The sequence below is a fragment of the Gopherus evgoodei genome, chromosome 2 (assembly GCF_007399415.2).
Source record: "Gopherus evgoodei ecotype Sinaloan lineage chromosome 2, rGopEvg1_v1.p, whole genome shotgun sequence".
Classification (NCBI taxonomy): Eukaryota; Metazoa; Chordata; order Testudines; family Testudinidae; genus Gopherus; species Gopherus evgoodei.
The window spans coordinates 50,171,726-50,190,875 of record NC_044323.1 but is presented as its reverse complement, the minus strand read 5'-3'; the positions used below and the strand labels follow the sequence as shown (position 1 = coordinate 50,190,875).

General features: G+C 42.3%; 1 protein-coding gene across 3 annotated transcripts in view; it reads right to left on the bottom strand.

The window, feature by feature from the left end:
- The window catches only part of GLCCI1 (glucocorticoid induced 1), a 106,306-nt gene that overhangs the window by 64,541 nt on the left and 22,615 nt on the right, over positions 1–19,150 (bottom strand). For all 3 annotated transcript variants that reach the window (XM_030550651.1, XM_030550652.1, XM_030550654.1), the window contains exon 2: positions 15,228–15,379. In XM_030550651.1, coding sequence (XP_030406511.1) covers positions 15,228–15,379 — 152 coding nt within the window. The remainder of the gene's footprint in view (positions 1–15,227; positions 15,380–19,150) is intronic.

The window sequence follows — 19,150 nt, the reverse complement described above, 5'->3', positions numbered from 1 at the left end:
TTGAGGGAATGCAACTGCTGTTCTCTATGAGATGTATGAGATTTAGGAAAGAACACTGGGAGGAATATGCCCTGGTTGAGATGGAAGGCCGAGACTACTTTAGGGAGGAACGCCGGATGTGGACGTAACTGCACCTTGTCTTTGTGGAACACGGTGTATGGTGGGTCCACCATCAGAGCCCGAAACTCAGAGACTCTCCTAGCCGACGTGATGGCCACAAGGAAGGCTGTTTTCCATGACAAATACAGGAGCGAGCAGGTCACCAATGGCTCGAATGGAGGAGTCGTAAGTCTCGTCAGGACCAAGTTGAGGTCCCAGGAAGGGGCGGGGCGTTGTACAAGGGGGGTACAGATGCTCCAAACCTTTGAGGAACCTCGAGACCATAGGGTGGGAGAAGATGGAATAAGTATCTTCTCCAGGGTGGAAAGTAGAAATAGCCGCCAAGTGCATTCACAATGATGAGATAGCGAGGCCTTGCTGTTTAAGATACCAGAGGTAGTCCAATATAATGGGAATGGGAACCTCCGTGGGTGTTACATTTTGTGTTCGACACCAGCAAGAAAATCGCTTCCACTTGGCCAAGTACGTAGACTGGGTGGAAGGTTTTCTGCTACCCAGGAGTACTTCTTGCACTGGGGCAGAGCAACGTAACTCCGACTGGGTTAACCATGCAGGAGCCACGCTGTGAGATGGAGGGATTGCAGGTCTGGGTGGTGAAGCCTGCCGTGGTCCTGCGTTATAAGATCCTGATGAGGGGGCAGAGGGATCAGGTTGGCTATCAAGTGGTCCAGCAACGCGGTGTACCAGTGCTGTCGGGGCCACGCAGGGGCGATCAGGATCAGGCGAGGCCTGTCCCTGCGGAGCTTTAAGAGAACCCTGCGCACCAGTGGGAAGGGTGGAAAGGCGTACAGCAGCTGGTTCTTCCATGAGATTAGGAAGGTGTCCGATATCGAGCCAGGGGCCCATCACTGGTTTGGCAGGACCGGTGTTGTGTCCACCTCGGGAGCCTGATTGTTGTCTGCAGTTCCCGAGACCGCACCTTCTGCCAAAGTCTTGTCGTGGTCTGGGCGGGGGGTAAGGCCGCTGAGGTTGGCTACGGAAGGACCTCCGTTGGGTTTGTAGGGTGTGCATCCCAAGGGAACGCATGATCACCCGATTGTCCTTAAGACTCTGTAGCCTAGGGTCCGTTTTCTGGGAGAAAAGGCCCTGGCCTTCAAACGGCAGGTCCTGGATGGTGTGTTGCAGTTCAGGAGGTAGACCTGATACTTGCAGCCACGAGATCCTCCTCATCATAATTCCCGAGGCCACAGTTCTGGCCGCCGAATCCTCAGTGTCGAGGGAGGCCTGAAGGGACGTCCGCGCCAATTTCTTTCCTTCCTAGAGAAGGGCTTGGAATTCCTGGCGGGAGTCTGGTGGGATCAGCTCAGTGAACTTACCCACCGACTGCCAGGTGTTATAATTATATCTACTGAACAGGGCCTGTTGGTTCGCCACCCTGAGTTGGAGGCCCCCTGCAGAGTAGACTTTACGTCCCAACAGGTCCATCCATCTAGCCTCCCGCAATTTTGGGGCGAGAGCTTGCTGGCCATGGCGCTCTTGCTCACTGACAAACTGAACCACCAGGGAGCATGGAGGAGGGTGGGTATATAGGTATTCGTGCCCTTTGGAGGGTACCATATACTTTCTTTCCACCCCTCTGGCCGTAGGAGGGATAGACGCTGGGGACTGCCAGATTGTGTCCGCTTTGGCTTGGATGGAGCGTATATGGCAAAGCTACGCGGGTTGGAGCATCCGCCGACAGTATGTCTATCACTGGGTCTTCAACCTCAGGGACCTCCTCCACCTGGAGATTGATATTTAAGGTGACTCGCCTCAAAAGGTCCTGGTGAGCTCGGAGGTCGATAGGGGGTGGGCCCGAGGAGGATGTACCAGCCACTGCCTTGTCGGGTGAAGAAGAGGACGACAGACCCGGTACCAGTGGTTCCTGTAGGGGCTCTTGGTCCGGAGGTATGTCAGGGTCTGGGAGGACCTGAGGGTTCGGTGCCTGAGGAGAGTGATCTATACCCGCTGGAGGGGGGGCGGCTAACAGTGGCCTCTGGTGCGCGATGTTCCGACGGGGTGGAACGTGATGGTACCGTGGGTTCGCCTTGGGCCTGGTGATATGCCCAAGGAGTCCAAAAGAACTACTGATGAGGATCTTGGTCTGGACCTTGAGCCTCATGGAGAACCCGGCTGTGTGTCTCTGAATCAGGATAGGCAGCACTATCAGCGTGTGATGACTCAGACGCGTGCCTCGATGGCCATGGTGGAGCGGAGGCCGTTTGAGGATAAGCCCTGTCTCTAGGGTACCGTATTTCATGCTGCACCGGAGAGCGGTACCGGGATCCGTACCGGTACCGAGAGTGTGATCGGGACCTGCGACTAGCGCAGTGCCGGGAGGTCGACCTGGATCTTGATGCCCTATGATGAGAACGGCTGCGGTGCGAACGGTGCCCGGAGCTAGACCAGTGCCTAGAGTATCGGTTCGGTGAGCAGGACCTCGAGTGGTGCCACGAGTGCGATTGGTACAGAGGAGGAGATCGGTACTGGGACTGCGAGCGGCGCCTGGATCTGGCGTGATGACGAGATCGAGAATGTTGGTGGGACCTCGATCTTGAGTGCTGTCAGCCTGAGGTGCCGATGGAAGGTGGTCTTACCATGGCAGGCTTGCCTGTCGATGGAATAACCCACACCGGCGGTTGAGGCAGGGTGGGCTCCGTTAAGGCAATAAATTCCCTTGCCACAGCAAATGTCTCTGGCGTAGTGGGAACAAGAAGCTCTACCGAGGCATGTGCCGGGGAGCTGTCACGCACCAGACTTGACGGCTCTTGCACGGCTGGAATCAACAGTGCGGAGATTGTCAGTGACGCGGCAGTTAGTGGTGCCGGGCATCTTGACTTAGATTGCTGCTCAGACTGTGGTGCAGATAGTGGGACGGCAGGAGCTTTAAGCTTCTTGGCACGCGGGGAGAGGGAGTGGTGCCAGGCTGGTTTCTGGGCCGGTGACAGCTGGTGCCGAGCTGTCTTCGCGGTGCTGGCGCTCTCCGGTGCCGATGAGGCACTTCTCCCCGGCGCAGACTGTCCGGCAGCCGGTGCCGAAGGTGGAGGAGTGAGGGCTGCCTCCATTAGAAGCTGCTTAAGGTGAAAGTCCCGCTCCTTTTTCGTCCATAGCTTGAACGATTTGCACATCCGGCACTTGTCCGCAAGGTGGGATTCCCCCAAGCACTTGAGGCAGGAGTCGTGGGGGGTCACCCGTGGGCATTGGCTGGCGGCAGGCCGAGCACGGTTTGAAACCCGGTGAGCCAGGCATGGGCCTGGGCACCGGGAGAGGGAAAAGGCTAATCCCCAACACTCTGAACTATATACACTAACTACATTTACAAAAATCTATTAACTAGAACTACAGAGAATAAACTATATACACAATAAGTATTAGAATGAGCGAAAAACTAGGGAGGTGTAGATTAGCTAAGCTGCGCTCCACTGTTCCAACGACCGACACGGGAGGTAAGAACTCAGGAGCGGACGGGTCGGCAGGGGTATATATTCGGTGCCATAGCGGTGCCACACCAGGGGGCACCCAGCCGACCGACCGAGTGTTGCTAGGGTAAAAATCTTCCGACGGACGTGCATGCGGCGCGCACACACCTAATTGGAATGGATATGAGCAAGCACTCGAAGAACTGCAAAAATCCCACAAACATGCAGAAATCTGTTTGAAAAGAAAACAGCATCATTGTCACAAGGGATACACAATCCCTGAATCCCATTCCTACAGATCATTATTTGCTGTACATTTTCCTTTGTATTTTTGTAGTTTAAAAACAGTATTAAGTAGCAACATTTTCTGTATATTTCCAACATCCAATATGTCTCTCTTTATGGAGCTCTATAAAGACCATGAATTAAAAAATAACTTTAAATGTTGTGTTTGTTGATATATTGTGTAAATACCCAAAATTATCCTTCTGCAAAGGCTTCCAGATTTGGAATTTTTTTTTTTAAATTATGATCAGGTCACTTATAACAGAGTAATAGGGAGGGATTTTAATAAATAAAAGCTTGGCAGATCAGAAAAAGAGGGCATTCCATATAGTGGTGTGCCATACGGTGAATGGCACAGAGAAACTTGTGGGAAGAAGTGGACAAACGGGCTAGCAGCACTGGTGGTGCACAGAGGGCAGAAATGATGTAGTCAGAGATTAGGTTGAACAGATATGAAAGGCCCTATTAGGAAGTTTAAACTTTATAGGATAGGGAAAAGGGGGGAAAAAAAATCAGTGGAGGAATTCAAAGGGGTGACAACAAGGGGACATCAAGAGTAGAGGTTACTTTAGCAGATGTTGGCTGTTATTAAAACTGATATTGGATTTTTGAATGTTAAGGACATAAGAACGGCCATATTGGGTCAGACCAAAGGTCCATCTAGCCCAGTATCCTGTCTTCTGACAGTGACCAAAGCCAGGTGCCACAGAGGGAATGAACATAACAAGTAATAATCAAGTGATCCATCACCAGACACCCATTCCCAGCTTCTGGAAAACAGAGGCTAGGGACACCATCCTTGTCCAGCCTGGCTAATAGCCATTGATGGACCTATCCTCAATGAACTTTAGTTCTTTTTTGAAACTCTGTTATAGTTTTGGCCTTCAAAACATCCTCTGGCAAAGAGTTTCACAGGTTGACTGTGCGTTGTGTGAAAAAATACTTCCTTTTGTTTGTTTTAGATCTGCTGCCTATTAATTTCATTGGGTGACCCCTAGTTCTTATGTTATGAGAAGGAGTAAATAACACTTCCTTATTTACTTTCTCCACATCAGTCATGATTTTATTGACCTCTATCATATCCCCCTTTAGTTGTCTTTTTTCCAAGCTGAAAAGTCCCAGTCTTTTTAATCTCTTCTCATACGGAAGCTGTTCAATACCCCTAATCATTTTGCCTTTTTCTGAACCTTCTCCAATTCCAATACATCTTTTTTGAGATGGGGCAACCACATCTGCACACAGTATTCAAAATATGGGAGTGCCATAGATTTATATAGAGATATGATATTTTCTGTTTTATCCTTTCTTAATTATTCCCAACATTCTGTTCACTTTTTTGACTGCCGCTGCACACTGAGTGGATGTTTTCAGAGAACTATCCACAAAGACTCCAAGATCTCTTTCTTGAGTGGTAACAGCTAATTTAGACCCCATCATTTTATATGTATAGTTGGGATTATGTTTTCCAGTGTGCATCACTTTGCATTTAACAACATTGAAATCCATCTGTCATTTTGTTGCCCAGTAACCCAGTTTTAAGAGATCCTTTTGTAGCTCTTCGCAGTCTGCCTGGGACTTAGCTATCTTGAGTAGTTTTGTATTATCTGCAAATTTTGCCACCTGTTTACCCCTTTTTCCAGATCATTTACGATTTGAATAGGTCTGGGCCCACTACAGACCTCTGGGGAACACCAGTGTTTCCCTCTCTCCATTCTGAAAACTAACCATTTATTCCTATCTTTTAATCATTTACCAATCCATAAGATGACCTTTCCTCTTATCCCATGACAGCTTACTTTGCTTAAGAGACTTTGGTGAGGAACCTTGTCAAAGGGTTTCTGAAAATCTAAATACACTATATCCGCTGTATCCCCCTTGTCTACATGCTTGTTGGCCCCCTCAAAGAATTCTAGTAGATTGGTGAGGCATGATTTCTCTTTACAAAAACCATGCTGACTCTTCCCCAACAAATTATGTTAGTCTAAATTAACCAGTTACTTATTTGTGCATAGAAAGAATTCTGCATGACTTGGAATAACATCAATTGCACAATGCATAGTTTAACAGCATAAGTTTCCTGAAGAGAGCACCCAATCACCTTACTTCTGTTTGGGGTTTAACAAAAAACACCAAGGCTGGGTATGAGAAACCAAAAGTTAACAGAAGCTGAATAAACCAAAGTGTAACTGTACTATTTTTTATGCTGTAATGCTCAAAGAAAACACAAAGCTACACTATATTTAAACATTTTTCTAGTTTATATCTAAGGTGCCACTTGTAAAGAAAATTTTCAAACGTTTATTTTAATTGTTTCCCTTCCAATGATATTTAGAAACTGACAGTACATAACTCACTAGTGTCCTGATCCTGCAGTCTGATCCAGCAGCATAGAATCCTATGTCTGGGTAGTCTCACAGACTTCAAACAACATTCCTGAACCCACGGGTTTTATCTGATCACATTGCAGGATCATTACGTGATCACTGTTTCACACCAAGTCAGATCTGAAGTCCAAGGAAGTACAGTAGGTGTCTATAATTCTCCTTTTACATGGAATTGGTTTAAAATAAAGAATTTGTGATGTGACTGATACTGTGTTTGAAATTATCATTATCACAGAGAAGCCATTTTTCAATTTACTTCTAAAAACTGGTTAAAGAATCAAATATTAAAAGCAAATACTATATTAAGTGTGTGGTAAAATATCAGCTCTTGGAAGATGTGGCGGAGTAAAGGAGAAGTATATTTCTCTTCCTCTTCTTCCCTATTTCTCACTAGTCACACACTGTTCAAGGAAACTTTAAAAAAAAAAGAAGATATTTTCTTATTGGTAGCTTGGGTTCTCTGTTAAACCATTGTACTTTTCATATGTTCCTTGTAATTACTGAAAACTTCTAGAAAATACTTCTCTGCACCAAACTGTTACCTTGCTCAGCCAAGCACAACGAAATTCATGAATACAGATGGGACAATGATGGAAAGATCTGAACTAGTCATGAGACAAATACAGTAGGTTCTCACTTGTTGGTAGGAGTCAGTGACATCTGAAGCCCCAAAATTAAACACAGCCTTTGTGCAGAGAGCTCTAGGAATACTTTACCACACAGGACACAGCTTGGGTGCACAAACATACCAAAAAAATCTCAACTGTTCTGATGTCATTGACACTTTTGTATATTTAGGGAGACATATTTGAAGATCAAGATGTAAGTAAATCTATATATTTTATGATTAAACCTTAACAAAATCCCTTGTGGCATCCAATGCTAATAGCCAACACTGAACAGTTTATTTAAATAAACTGGTTGCCATCTGTTCAATCATGTCCACTAGTTTGGTTATAATTCTGGTTTCCCATGTTCTATAAATAGATGAATACACTATACAGTAGTTAGAGTAAAATACACTGTCATCTCTCAATACCACTTAACAAGGTGCCAATATTTCAAAGAATCAACAAAATAATCCAAAAACAGACTGGTAGTATAACTAGGTCTTTGTAAAAGATGTGAAGCACATCAAAACACATCTTCACATGCACAATCTTCCCCTGCCCCCTTCAAAAAGACACAAAATAGAACCTCCCTACCAACCAACCAATGGTGAAAAGCACAGACTCCATGAACTCAGTTAGAGACCTTGCTATGCCAATCTAGCATGAGATGCTTGTGCACTATAGGGTGCTGGCATAAAAGCCTAAAATAGGATTAAATATTTATTATTTTTGATGGATTCATCTACCAAAATACTGGATTTCTAGATAGGTTTTCAGTAAATACTAGAAACACATAGCTGAAGTAGGTTTGGTACACACTGCAAGTGGCTCACCAGTCAATTGTGCCGGATCCTCAGCCCCACTTAGAGTAGCACTTGACTACTTTAAGCAAGTGCTAAACCAGTTAATGGGACCAAAATGTTTGCACCAGACTCAGACAACACAGATTGCTGTGGAAAGATTATTGACATGTAGAATGGAAACCCCATTGCTTCATCAAAGCTGTTTATAAGAGACCACAGTGTTAGTTCCTAGGCCCTGAACTCTGTCAACCTAGATGTAACAGAACCTTGGTATTAGTTAGATTAATCCACGGGGTTCTGGGGACTTCAGTGCCACAATCTTGGCTCCAAATTAGGTCAGCCTAGAGAAAGCTGAGGGCCTCTGTGAAATGTTGATGGCACCAAGATCTCAATATCATGTTAAGTGAGCACAGAAGATCCAGGGACCTCTGGTGCCCAATGTGGTCAGACCCCTGAAGCTGAATTAGGTTGACCCAAGGGACTCTGTGCCATACACAACTCTACAACAACTTGAGAGTGGGCACAGTCTGCTGGTTAAGATGGAGGATGTGGGCAACTCTTAAGCCAGGCAAAAGTTACTTAGGCTAGCAGATCTACAAAGTAGATGCTGGATTTGCATATTGCCAGACTCAGCTGACTGGGTTTGAGGAGACTCCCCTGCCAGAAGGAGTGCATAAGGCAGCCTTCCCACTTGTGCAATCCAGAAAATATCCATACCAGAGAAGTACCATTTCTTCTTTGTTCTTTCAAATAAAGAAACCTGTCATAATTAAACAAAATCGTTTTGAAAAGTCAGAAAAAAAGAAGTAAAATTGACAAAGTATTTAGGACACATCATGCAATCAGAGTTCGCTGCAGCTTCAATGGATAAGAAGGAACTGAGGAACAGTTGGGTCACTCCTTTTAACTTCTGATCCCTCCAGAAGGAATAAGGGAAGACAAATGGGTGGGCATCTTATGAAAGAAGAATGTCTTGCATTTAGGCCTGAACATTATCAGGCTTCATCAGATCTCCTTCTATGAAGTATTCCTCACTGGGATTCTGCCATTAGAAAGAATAGGCCTCCTACAACCAAGAGATGTAAGCATCAGCCAAGTCTACTCAAAACATTTCTATGAAGCCATAGCTGTCCTGGAGAGTTGAAAGGTAGGGACTGTAAGACGCTGGCTAGCATAGGAATCACAGAAACTAATAAAGCTACCTTTGCAAAAATACTCTGATCATGCTGCATCATAGGCAAGAAAGTGCCTTGCAGATCAGGACCTTAAATTCAATCAGGAAAGGACCAGTGAAGTGTCAGTCGGGCATCTTTTGAGCATTATATTTCTATAAAGATATTTAGTTAGAATATTCACTTATAAAAAGCAGGAAGATGTATTTGCTCAGTGATTGGTCAATTAATTCTGCATTTCAGAAAGGGATGGCATTAACTTTAAAACTTTAAAAGTACATTTTATGAAGCTGTTCCAAAAATGGACTATTCCCCTTTATGGAAAGGCTCCTCAGCCAAGTAGGAAAAAGATTAAGAGCTGAGTTTAGTGCTGACACAGCTATCATGCTGATCTTAAATTCTCTGAAATCTTGAGCAACTGAATGCACAAAAGAGAGACCCTGTTGCATAGCAGAGAAGCCTTCTTTCTTTATCTGTGTCCTCTACATTCATACTAAAAGTTGGGGGGGGGGGTGTGGAGTGGGGGGCTTTAAATTCACCAACAGAACAAAGAACAGAAGAATAAACCACATACCTAATTAGACATTCATATATAATTAGAGAGACAAGGTGGATGAAGTAATGTCTTTTATTGGACTACCTTTTGTTGCTGAGAACGACACACTTTTCAGCTTCACCGAGCTCCTCCTCAGGTCTGGGAAGTGTACTCAGAAAGTCACAGCTGAATACAAGGTGGAACAGATTGTTTAGCATAACTACTTAACAGGTCACTTCACCCTGAATGGTTCCTTGCAATATGTGTTAACTCCCCTCCAGGCATGAGAAGGGGGAGTAGGGCTTAGCATGTCATAGATTTGTAATAAGCCATAAACACAGTGTCTATGCAATGCATGAGTTTAGCATCTAGCAAAATTATGAATTTAAGCTCCCAGGCTCGTCTTTTGAATGTATTGTGCAGGCTTCCTTTGAGGATAAGGACTAAGATCAGATATAAAATGATCGCTTTGTGAAGTATACACACGCACACACACAATATGTTTTTGTCTTTTATCTTTTTTTGTGTGATTTCATTAGTGAGAAAGAGAGACACTATGCACTTAAACAGAAGGTGGTCCAATAAAAGATATTACCTCACCCACCAACATCCTGGAGCCAATACGGCTACACCACTGCATACACATTCATGTATAATGTTGACTATAATGTACCACAGGCGTCAGCCCTCTGGAGAGCTTTTCAAGATTTATGGAAAATTGAACAGATCACTGAGAAAGTGGCTCTCATATACTGAGCAAAGTGGATTTCATTTTTGAAGATGGATCATTTGAAAAGCAGTGTGAACCTATTTGGACTTCCTGAATTACAAGAAGGGAAAAAATATTTACAAAAGTAGCGTGGGCTTTTCTACACTACCACCACACAATTCTGCACTGCCATTTTTTAAAAATCTCCCACTGTTACAATATTATTGGCCAGCAACAGTGGGAATACTAGTGTAGACAGGACACAGACATTTCTACCACACACTAAGGTGCTAAGCTTGTAAAGTTTAGTGCACATTAAGGATGTATGGTTAGGAATGACGCTGTATTTGTTATGCATTGACATTATTCATCTATTAAGGAAATAAAACTCAAAATGTATTAGTTATTCTTTTAAAAAATCATAACAAGCAGACCCGTTATAATAGTAGGTACCCAAATGTCCTCAAGGACAAAGACATCTCTTTGCCAGCATGGACAACCATATGTAGTACATCAGCGACATGGAAAGGGCTGTGATCCCTGGTTGTTGTACTTTAGAATTGCAGGTTCCGCTTACTTTTCACTTCCTTCTCAGAGAAACTCATGTGAAGTACATCAAAACACATCAACAGTGAGAGAAACAACTGAATTATAGTTACTGTTATTAATGTAATGTTTACTTTAGAAGAAAATTCTTTTCTTTGATACTCTGTGCTGCATAGACATCGCTGCTGAAATCTACACTACAAGTGATGAACCATATATTACAAAGGCTATGGTGCCTGACAATAAGCTCACAGAGGCCATGTCTTAATAGGCTGCCCAGAAAAGGGCTGTGTCTTTTGTTCTCCCAGAAATCAGTCCTCTCCCTATCAAACTGCCCTACATATCCAAGTTTATCCTTTGTCACTTCCATCATGTGGAGGTCTCAGCACAGTCTTCATTCTGTTTTTAGGATGCATGTGTGTCATTCATTCCAGCACCATTCCTGGGGGGGCCTTCCTGTACAGAAAAAATGTAATACCTCCCTGCAGTGTCACCATTTATATAACCAAAATATATATTTTATTTTAGTCAATTATGGATTGGTATAAAGAAACATATCAAATTATTTACTTCAGCTCCACAAATAGTGTCTACTGAAAAAGCAAAATACAGGATTTCCGAGTAATTTTTTTTTATTTACTTTTGGTCTGCCTGGTGGACATCTTGCTTTTGTAGTTATGTGTTCATACATTCAATCCCTCACTCCCCTCCTTTTTTTTTCCCTGGAAGAAAATATTTTTGTCCTTCTATCTGCTAACCTCCCTTGCTTGGCTGACACTTCCAACTGGAAGTTAAGTTTAGTTTACAGTAAGAAGGTTGAAACTTGTCTTCTATCCTTTTCCGTTTTAGGGAGTGGGAGGAAGTCCAGAAATGAGAAGGAAAAAATAGCAAGTGTTTCCTTAGAAAAGATACCAATAAAAGAGTATTTTAAAAATGAAAGCCAATGAAGTAAATACACTCAGCACTGATCTGATATTTCAAACCCTCAGATTCAATAACCATTCAGAGTCAAGTTCAACAATCAACTTCATCTTAGTAGCCTTATTTTTCAGAAGTGAAGCACCAGTTCCCCATGAAACACTTCAACAGTAGGACTGCAATTTCTATTTAAAAACAAAATAAAAAATACAGAAAAAATTTGTATTACCTGGCCCACTGCATCTATGTAACATGGAGTAAGCCTTAATGATTTTAGTCAACCATATTGTATCTAATATATTAGCAAACACTAACCAGCCATTTTGACAATTTGATGCAAAGTAGGTGCAGAAATATCTACATTCCATGATTTCATGGAAAATCTGGAAGTTGCTGAATTCATATTTATTCTAGAAAATAACTTAAACATTGGAAACCTGAAGTTGTCTAAAGGAAACAGGAAATCAGGTAGAAACAAGGAATTTTCATTATTAGGTTCATTGAGAAAGACAAGGTAGGTGAGGTTATATCTTTTATTGAACAAACTTCTATTGATGGATTGTACAAGCTGTCAAGTTCTTAATTCAGAAGAATACATTGGAGGCTTGACAACGGACAACTGCACAGTCATGTTCAGCAGAGTAGTCTGTATCACTGAAGTCTATTATTTTAATGAACAATTTTGCTGTCAGAGGAAACGAGGACTCCTAAATGTGAAACCACGCAAATTACAATGATTTCCTTGTTCAAGCTTGGTGATATGGGCTGCTAGACCTTTCTCCCTCACTGGTTAGCTCAGTGTAAATCACCAGGTACCAAAAGGTAATATAAGTTAGGCCACCCTAAGAAGTCAGAGGTCCTAGTGAGACGGGCTCCAGAGACATTAGGAAACACTAATGCCTGCAGAGCTCTCCCAACCCAGGGGAGAGGACCATGGTAAAAAGTGTCATCAATCTAGGGAGGAGCCGTTGGATGCCACAGCTGGCCTGAATTAACAAGCACAGCCCAAGAAGGAAGAGTGTAGGCCTGACAGGAAGTCTCCTTAGTCCCGAAGAGGAGGGAAGGGAAGACACCTGAACCTGAGGGAGAGCCTACAGGCCAGGGAGGCCAAGCCTGAAATTCCCACAGCTTCCAAGAGGGAACTGAATCAATCCATCCTGAGGAGAGGGGGGAAGAGTCCCAAAGTAAGGAAGCCAAACCTAACAATTTAGCTCACTAAGTAGACTAAAAGAACTGAGACTACCTTTTTGAACTATTTACAAGGAAAAGCCAAAGAAGTCAGCAGAACACTGAAACTCCATCCTAGACCACAAGCTGTAAGAAGAAACTAAAATGGTGGCAGTCTGGCAGCGCCTTTTATGTCCTCAGTGAGGTGCATGAGGAGAGTGAGGGTGCATGTGTGGACCAGACACTGCAAGGGAAAAAAACTCTCTGGTCCTGGGCACATAAGCAACCTGAAATGCACTAAACAGAGACAAGCACTCGAAGTTACAAAATATTAAATTAAAAAAAAACTACTACAATTCAATTCAATACACAAACATTTGTTCTATTAAATTACAAGGGCTGCCACAGCAACAAATCTTTCATCCAGGCTAGTGGGATTACTTCTTTTGCAATCAGAGGTCAGGTAATTTTTAAAGCTCTGATAGTAAGAGTGGCTGAGTACATTTTGTTCAGTCCGGTAAATTCATAACAGTTTGTAAGCCTTGTTTAACTCTTGCCTCCATTCCCATGGAATGATGGCTCATTAATATGTTCGCTTTTATAACATCCAACATACAATGTACTGCAGAATATTTTGGCCAACTTCAAAATTCAACCAAATATCAAGATGATGTTTTAAACTGCCTATTCATCAATGACATCAGCAACAGCAGCTCTCATACAAAAAAGGGATTAGCAGCTTAAACCCCTACTTTATTCTGTGATGGGATTCAGACATACAACCAGTGGCCTGGATAGTAAGCTGGTACATAAGACATGAAGTCAGGCTAGCACTATCATGGACATGGAGTTCTTTGAAGCCCAAACAAAGTACAAGCTATTTAACACTAAACCTTCTCCACAGACGCTGAACAAGACTTCTCTCTTAAAGCAGGGGTTCTCCAAGTGCATTGCAACATGATCCCCTTCTGACAACAAAAGTGACTACATGACCCCAGGAAGGGGGGACCAAGCCTGAGCCTGCCCAAGCCCCACCATCCTGGGGCGGGGGGAGGGTGAAGCCAAAGCCCAAGCCCCATGCCCTGGGGGGGGGGGGCAGAGTCAAAGCTCCAGGGCTTCAGCCCCAGATAGGGGGGCCTGTAATCCGAGCCCCACCACCTATGGCTAAACCCCTCAGGTTTTGGCCATGGGTGGTGGGGCTTGGATTTCATCTTCAGCCCAGGCCCCAGTAAGTCTAACCCCAGCCCTGGTGACCCCATTAAAACAGGGTCCCGACCCACTTTGGGATCCCAACCCACAGTTTGAGAACCACTGTCTTAAAGGTAAAAACTTGGGGACCTACAAAGTTGACTCTGAAGGCCTGCATTTAGAAGTTGGGTTAACCTGAGTAAATTCTGATTCCTGGTTAGCACGATGTAACATCTGCATATTTAACATATGTTCTTACTTTAGGCTCTTTCCTCCAAGTCTAAATTTAGTTATGTTGAACACAATTCGCCACTTGCTAGCCTGAACAGTCAAGGGTATTTCCAGGTGGAGGACAGAAAAAATAGGCTGGATAATCTACTATGCCAGTGCACCTCTGAATGTTAGAAAAACATTTGCACCAATAGTATTCACTAATCCTCTTGGTCCGAAATACCTGATGAACTTGAACCAGAAATCAAAAACTATGGCTTGCTTTGAAATGTTCATAATACACACCACTAAAACACTGATTCCTACACTGGGCTTAAGCAATGCCATTCCCATTACTATTAATGGAAACTGCTTGACTAAAAATGTAAAAGCAACAAAGAGTCCTGTGGCACCTTATAGACTAATAGACGTATTGGAGCATGAGCTTTCATGGGTGAATACCCACTTCGTCGGATGCATGCAGTGGAAATTTCCAGGGGCAGGTATATATATGCAAGCAAGAAGCAGGCTAGAGATAACGAGGTTAGTTCAATCAGGGAAGATGAGGCCCTCTTCCAGCAGTTGAGGTGTGAAAACCAAGGGAGGAGAAACTGCTTTTGTAGTTGGCTAGCCATTCACAGTCTTTGTTTAATCCTGAGCTGATGGTGTCAAATTTGCAGATGAACTGAAGAACTGCAGAACCACCAATACTGTAAGTAATTAATAGATATTAATAGATATTAGAAGCTCACCTTTTATTCACTGCTTTCAGGAGTAGCAAAAATTACAACAGCAAGAGGACTGCTTTATTATGGTTGCAGAAAAGAATACAGCACCTATTCATAATTTACTAGATTGCCACTGACAGAAATTCACCTCAGTTATATTTTTTAAATGTGCTTATTAATTAAAATGATGAAGGATTATTGAAAACTTACTTTCTACAAGCACAGAAACATTCTGAATTATGCAATATATTAGTAAGATTAAACCAGCAAATTACAAAAACATTATCATACCTTAATTTTTTCAGAATTATGTATTTGTGCTGAGATTTTGAAAGAAAAGCTGCTGTTCTACTGCAGAGAGTTTAGTTGACATTTTGGACAAGATAATAAAATGCAAACAGGGACAGACCAATTCATCAGGCAATTTTTGTCCTGTGATTTTATAGATTTTACCTGAGTAGCTTTATCTTTCATGCATGAAGGGTAGTGTACATGGGGATCACGAGGCCACTGTCCTGTGAGATACGGTCCTGTTATTGTGTCCAAAGAAGAGGTTCGCCTTATGGTACCAGAGGTTCTAACTTGCTGGGATTTTGGCCTGTCCACTGCAAAAAAAAAAAAAAAGGTTATTCAAGATCTGATATGAAACATAACAAGCCAGGTAAAACAAAAAGAAGTTTACCCTTAGCTTTAAGCATGGGAAAAAGGTGTTTAAGCAAAATGGTTTTCGTTTAAATTGAAGACTGTCCTCACACCAAAACCATTTCTCCCTTTAAGTTAAGGTCGTATTTAAAATTGCCAAATTCATATTTTTGTAGCCCACTTTTAAAAGATTAATATATAATAAAGCAGCCTTTCAAACCCTAAGAAGAAATTTTCGGAAAAATCAAAGGATTTTCTCCACCATCACCCAGTACTCAGATATTGTCTTGCACCACAGGTACTCAAGATTTCCATAAGAATCTTATGGAAACCTTAAATGAGTAATATACAAAATATAAACTTTTCTTTATAAACATAAAATGATGGTGACAAGTTTATTTCTTAATTTCACTTTGTTCCCATTTTTATTTCACTGCAGAACTTTCACTATTTCCAGCCTTCTACTACCTTGGGTGTTTTGAGACTATTGATATTCTTCTGTGGCTTCATCCAGCCTTTCTTGGAATAATGCTCCTCCTTCAGGTCTCTAACTGAAAGTAAGGTGTGACTAACCCTCTCTGAAATCTGAGCAGTAATTTTTTTCATTTTTTTTTTTTAAACAAAAAGGTCACTGATAAAGTTCTGAATTCAGGACAACTTCAACAACCTTGACATCTCCAAAATTATAGATCCTTTTAAATTAGGTTTCAGACATGCCCTATCTGACAGCACTCAGATAACATATAGGTGAGGTGAGCTCACATCAGTGGAAAGAGGTCTAAGACCTGTAGTAGCTCTGCCTTTCACACAGTGGATCACAAGGTGTCACTCAGGCTATGTCTACACTACCGCGGTAAGTTGACCTATGTTATGCAACTCCAGCTACGTAAACAACATAGCTGGAGTCAACATACCTTAGGTCAAGTTACCACGGGGTCTACATCGCAGGAGTGGGGGGGTTTGAAGGGAGAAAGCCTCCGGTCGACTTATCTTACTCTTCTCATCGGGAGGTACAGTACCATGGTCAACTGGAGAGCAATCTGCAGTTGATTTGGCGGGTCTTTACTAGACCTGCTAATCAACCATTCTCGGATCAATCTCAGAGCATCGATCCCCGCTTCAGTGTTAGACCAGCCCTCACGCTCTATTTTTGGGATCTTGCGGAAGGAGTTACTTTAAGTTAACACCACATATTCCATTCAAAGAGATCCCAATGATTATCAATGAGTACCTTCAACTTCCAAGACCCTGACAGGCAGAGCACCACCAGGAACCATCATATCACATCTAATTCAATTAGAAGAGTAAGTAGGGAGAGCACAAGATGCCACAGGCTCAGATGCAATCAATATTTGGACAGAAGATCTAAAAGTATCTTTTCAGCTAAAATATACCAATTCCCTCAAGCACTGTATTCCTAGGGGAATTGTAGGTCTAGATGAGGTGCCGCTAGCTATAGCTTGCTCCAGGCATGACTGATGTGATCCTGGAGAAAGGGCAAAACATTTTCATAGAGTCTTGGAATTTAAGGCCAAAAGAGATCACCAGATCTTCTAGTCTGACCTCCTGTATATCACAGGCCACCAACAGCACCCATGTTAACCCCAACATATAGAATTAGACTAAGGTATTACAGTCCTCAGGAGGCTAAACTTGTGTGCCACAGGCAGGGAGTAAGATAGATGGATCAGTGCCTTAATGGCAGGGAATTAAGTGAGATATAATATCCAGATGATCCACCCCCACACTGCAAAAGGTGAAAAACAAAAACAAAAAATAGTCACTGCCAATCTGGCCCAGGGGAATACTCCTTTCCAATCCCACATATGGCAATCAGTTAGACCCTGAGCAAGAACCAGCCTGACAAGGACCCGAGAGAGAAAATTATCAGTACCACCACAGATCACTAAACACTCCATTGGCTACCAACAGAATTCTCATTTAATTTCAAGGTCCTAGCCATCTTCAAAGACCTGAATGAACTATGGCCCAGTTATCTCTCCACTCTGTCCATATTAATATACTCAAATAAATAGTGCTTTGTCTGACTGAGCCAAGATTTCAATTCTTCCTTCGAAACGATGTATTCGTCCTATGTAACTTGAAAAAAAATCTGTTATATGGTTATTCCCCTTCTGATACAAGCTTCTACTCCAGTCCAAGACAGTTGAGCTTTGCCTCTCTCACTGTAGATACTGGAAGCAGTTCACACTTGGTCACACTCCTTCTACTCTCACAACAGATGAATATTTCTAAAGCTGTACAAAAAAAGTGTAAACTCGTCAGGGTGGATAAAAATCAAATGATGATTTTTTGAATTTTTTTTTAAATTAGATTTTTTAAATAAAATGCTTTTTGAGGAAAAAAACCTATCTAAAAGATATTTTAATTAAGATACATTATAGCTCAAATATATCTCATCATGGAATAGGGATTATAAATTTTAAGTATGAGACAATATATTCATGTAATGTTTAAGAAAAGTTTTGTAAAGGAGTTCATGGATAGGAACTCAATCTTATGGTGTTCCACAGGCTTCTATATAGATTATTTAGGTTAATCTTTCTATCTACCCAATGGGACTCAGTGCTCAGTCTAGAAGATAACATCAGAGATACTCAGTTTTGCAGTTCTCAAACTGTGGATTTGTGTCTCCAGAGATAACATGCTTGTTAACAGCAAAAATGTTTTAAATAAAGCAATATATGGAGGTGAGAAATAACAGACCTCAACCCTACTGTCCTTCTGCAAATTTGTGTACAGTCAATCCCTTACCTCTCTCTAAAAGTGCAAAGTTTCAAAAAGTTCAATGCACAGAAGATTGTTGGGGGCAGAACAGATCTGGACAAGGAGAAGTCTGGAGATAAATGTGAGAAGGGAGGGACAGGCAGTAGAAACAAAAGTGAAACTATTTGAACAGCATATTCCAGAAGTCTTGAGGTCTTTCTGAGTGTAGCCTTCATTGATTTAAGATCTGCCCCCAGCAGGCCGTATAAGAGACCCAGTTTGGGAATATTTTATTTGAGTTCCTCTAACCATGGATAAGACAACCATAAGTGCAAAATGCAAACAGTGCAACAAAGAAATGCAAGGACTGGCTGCCCGAATGAAACATCAAAAGTGTTCCTTCCCAGGAGGAAGCTGTGTTGAAGATGATGAAAGGAATATGTCTGAACATGCAGAATCTTCAGGTTGGTAAACTTTTTAATTTCATACTTCTTTCTTGTCTTCCTTCTGGACTATTCTTGAATTCTCATGTTTGAGCACAAAATATAGTTGTTACTCTATGGTACTATCATTTTAGATGCAGTGGTGATAAAAAATAAATAGTTGAAATAGATAGATCTTCCTTTTATAATTTCACCTTTAAAGTAGTAGTGAGTGTCACTGAATGCAATGAGTAATACTAAATGAGCAGTATGGCAATAATAATTAAATAATTGCGTTGACTTATTTTGTTTAGGAGAATCCATCCTCAACACACAAGATTCTGAGGACTATCCACCTTCAAGATCACCATCATTTTCTATAGTTTCAGAGTTATCTGCCAATGATAGTGTTTCAGTCACATTGTGTATGTCACATAGTCACAGTATATCACCCGTAGCAAAACGGGAAAAAAAAAATCTCCGTCATCCAGAAACGACCATTGACAAGTTTGTGGTAAGAACCAGCACATTACAAAGAGAGGTAATAGATGAAAAAATTGCCCAGTTTATTTATGCAACAAACTC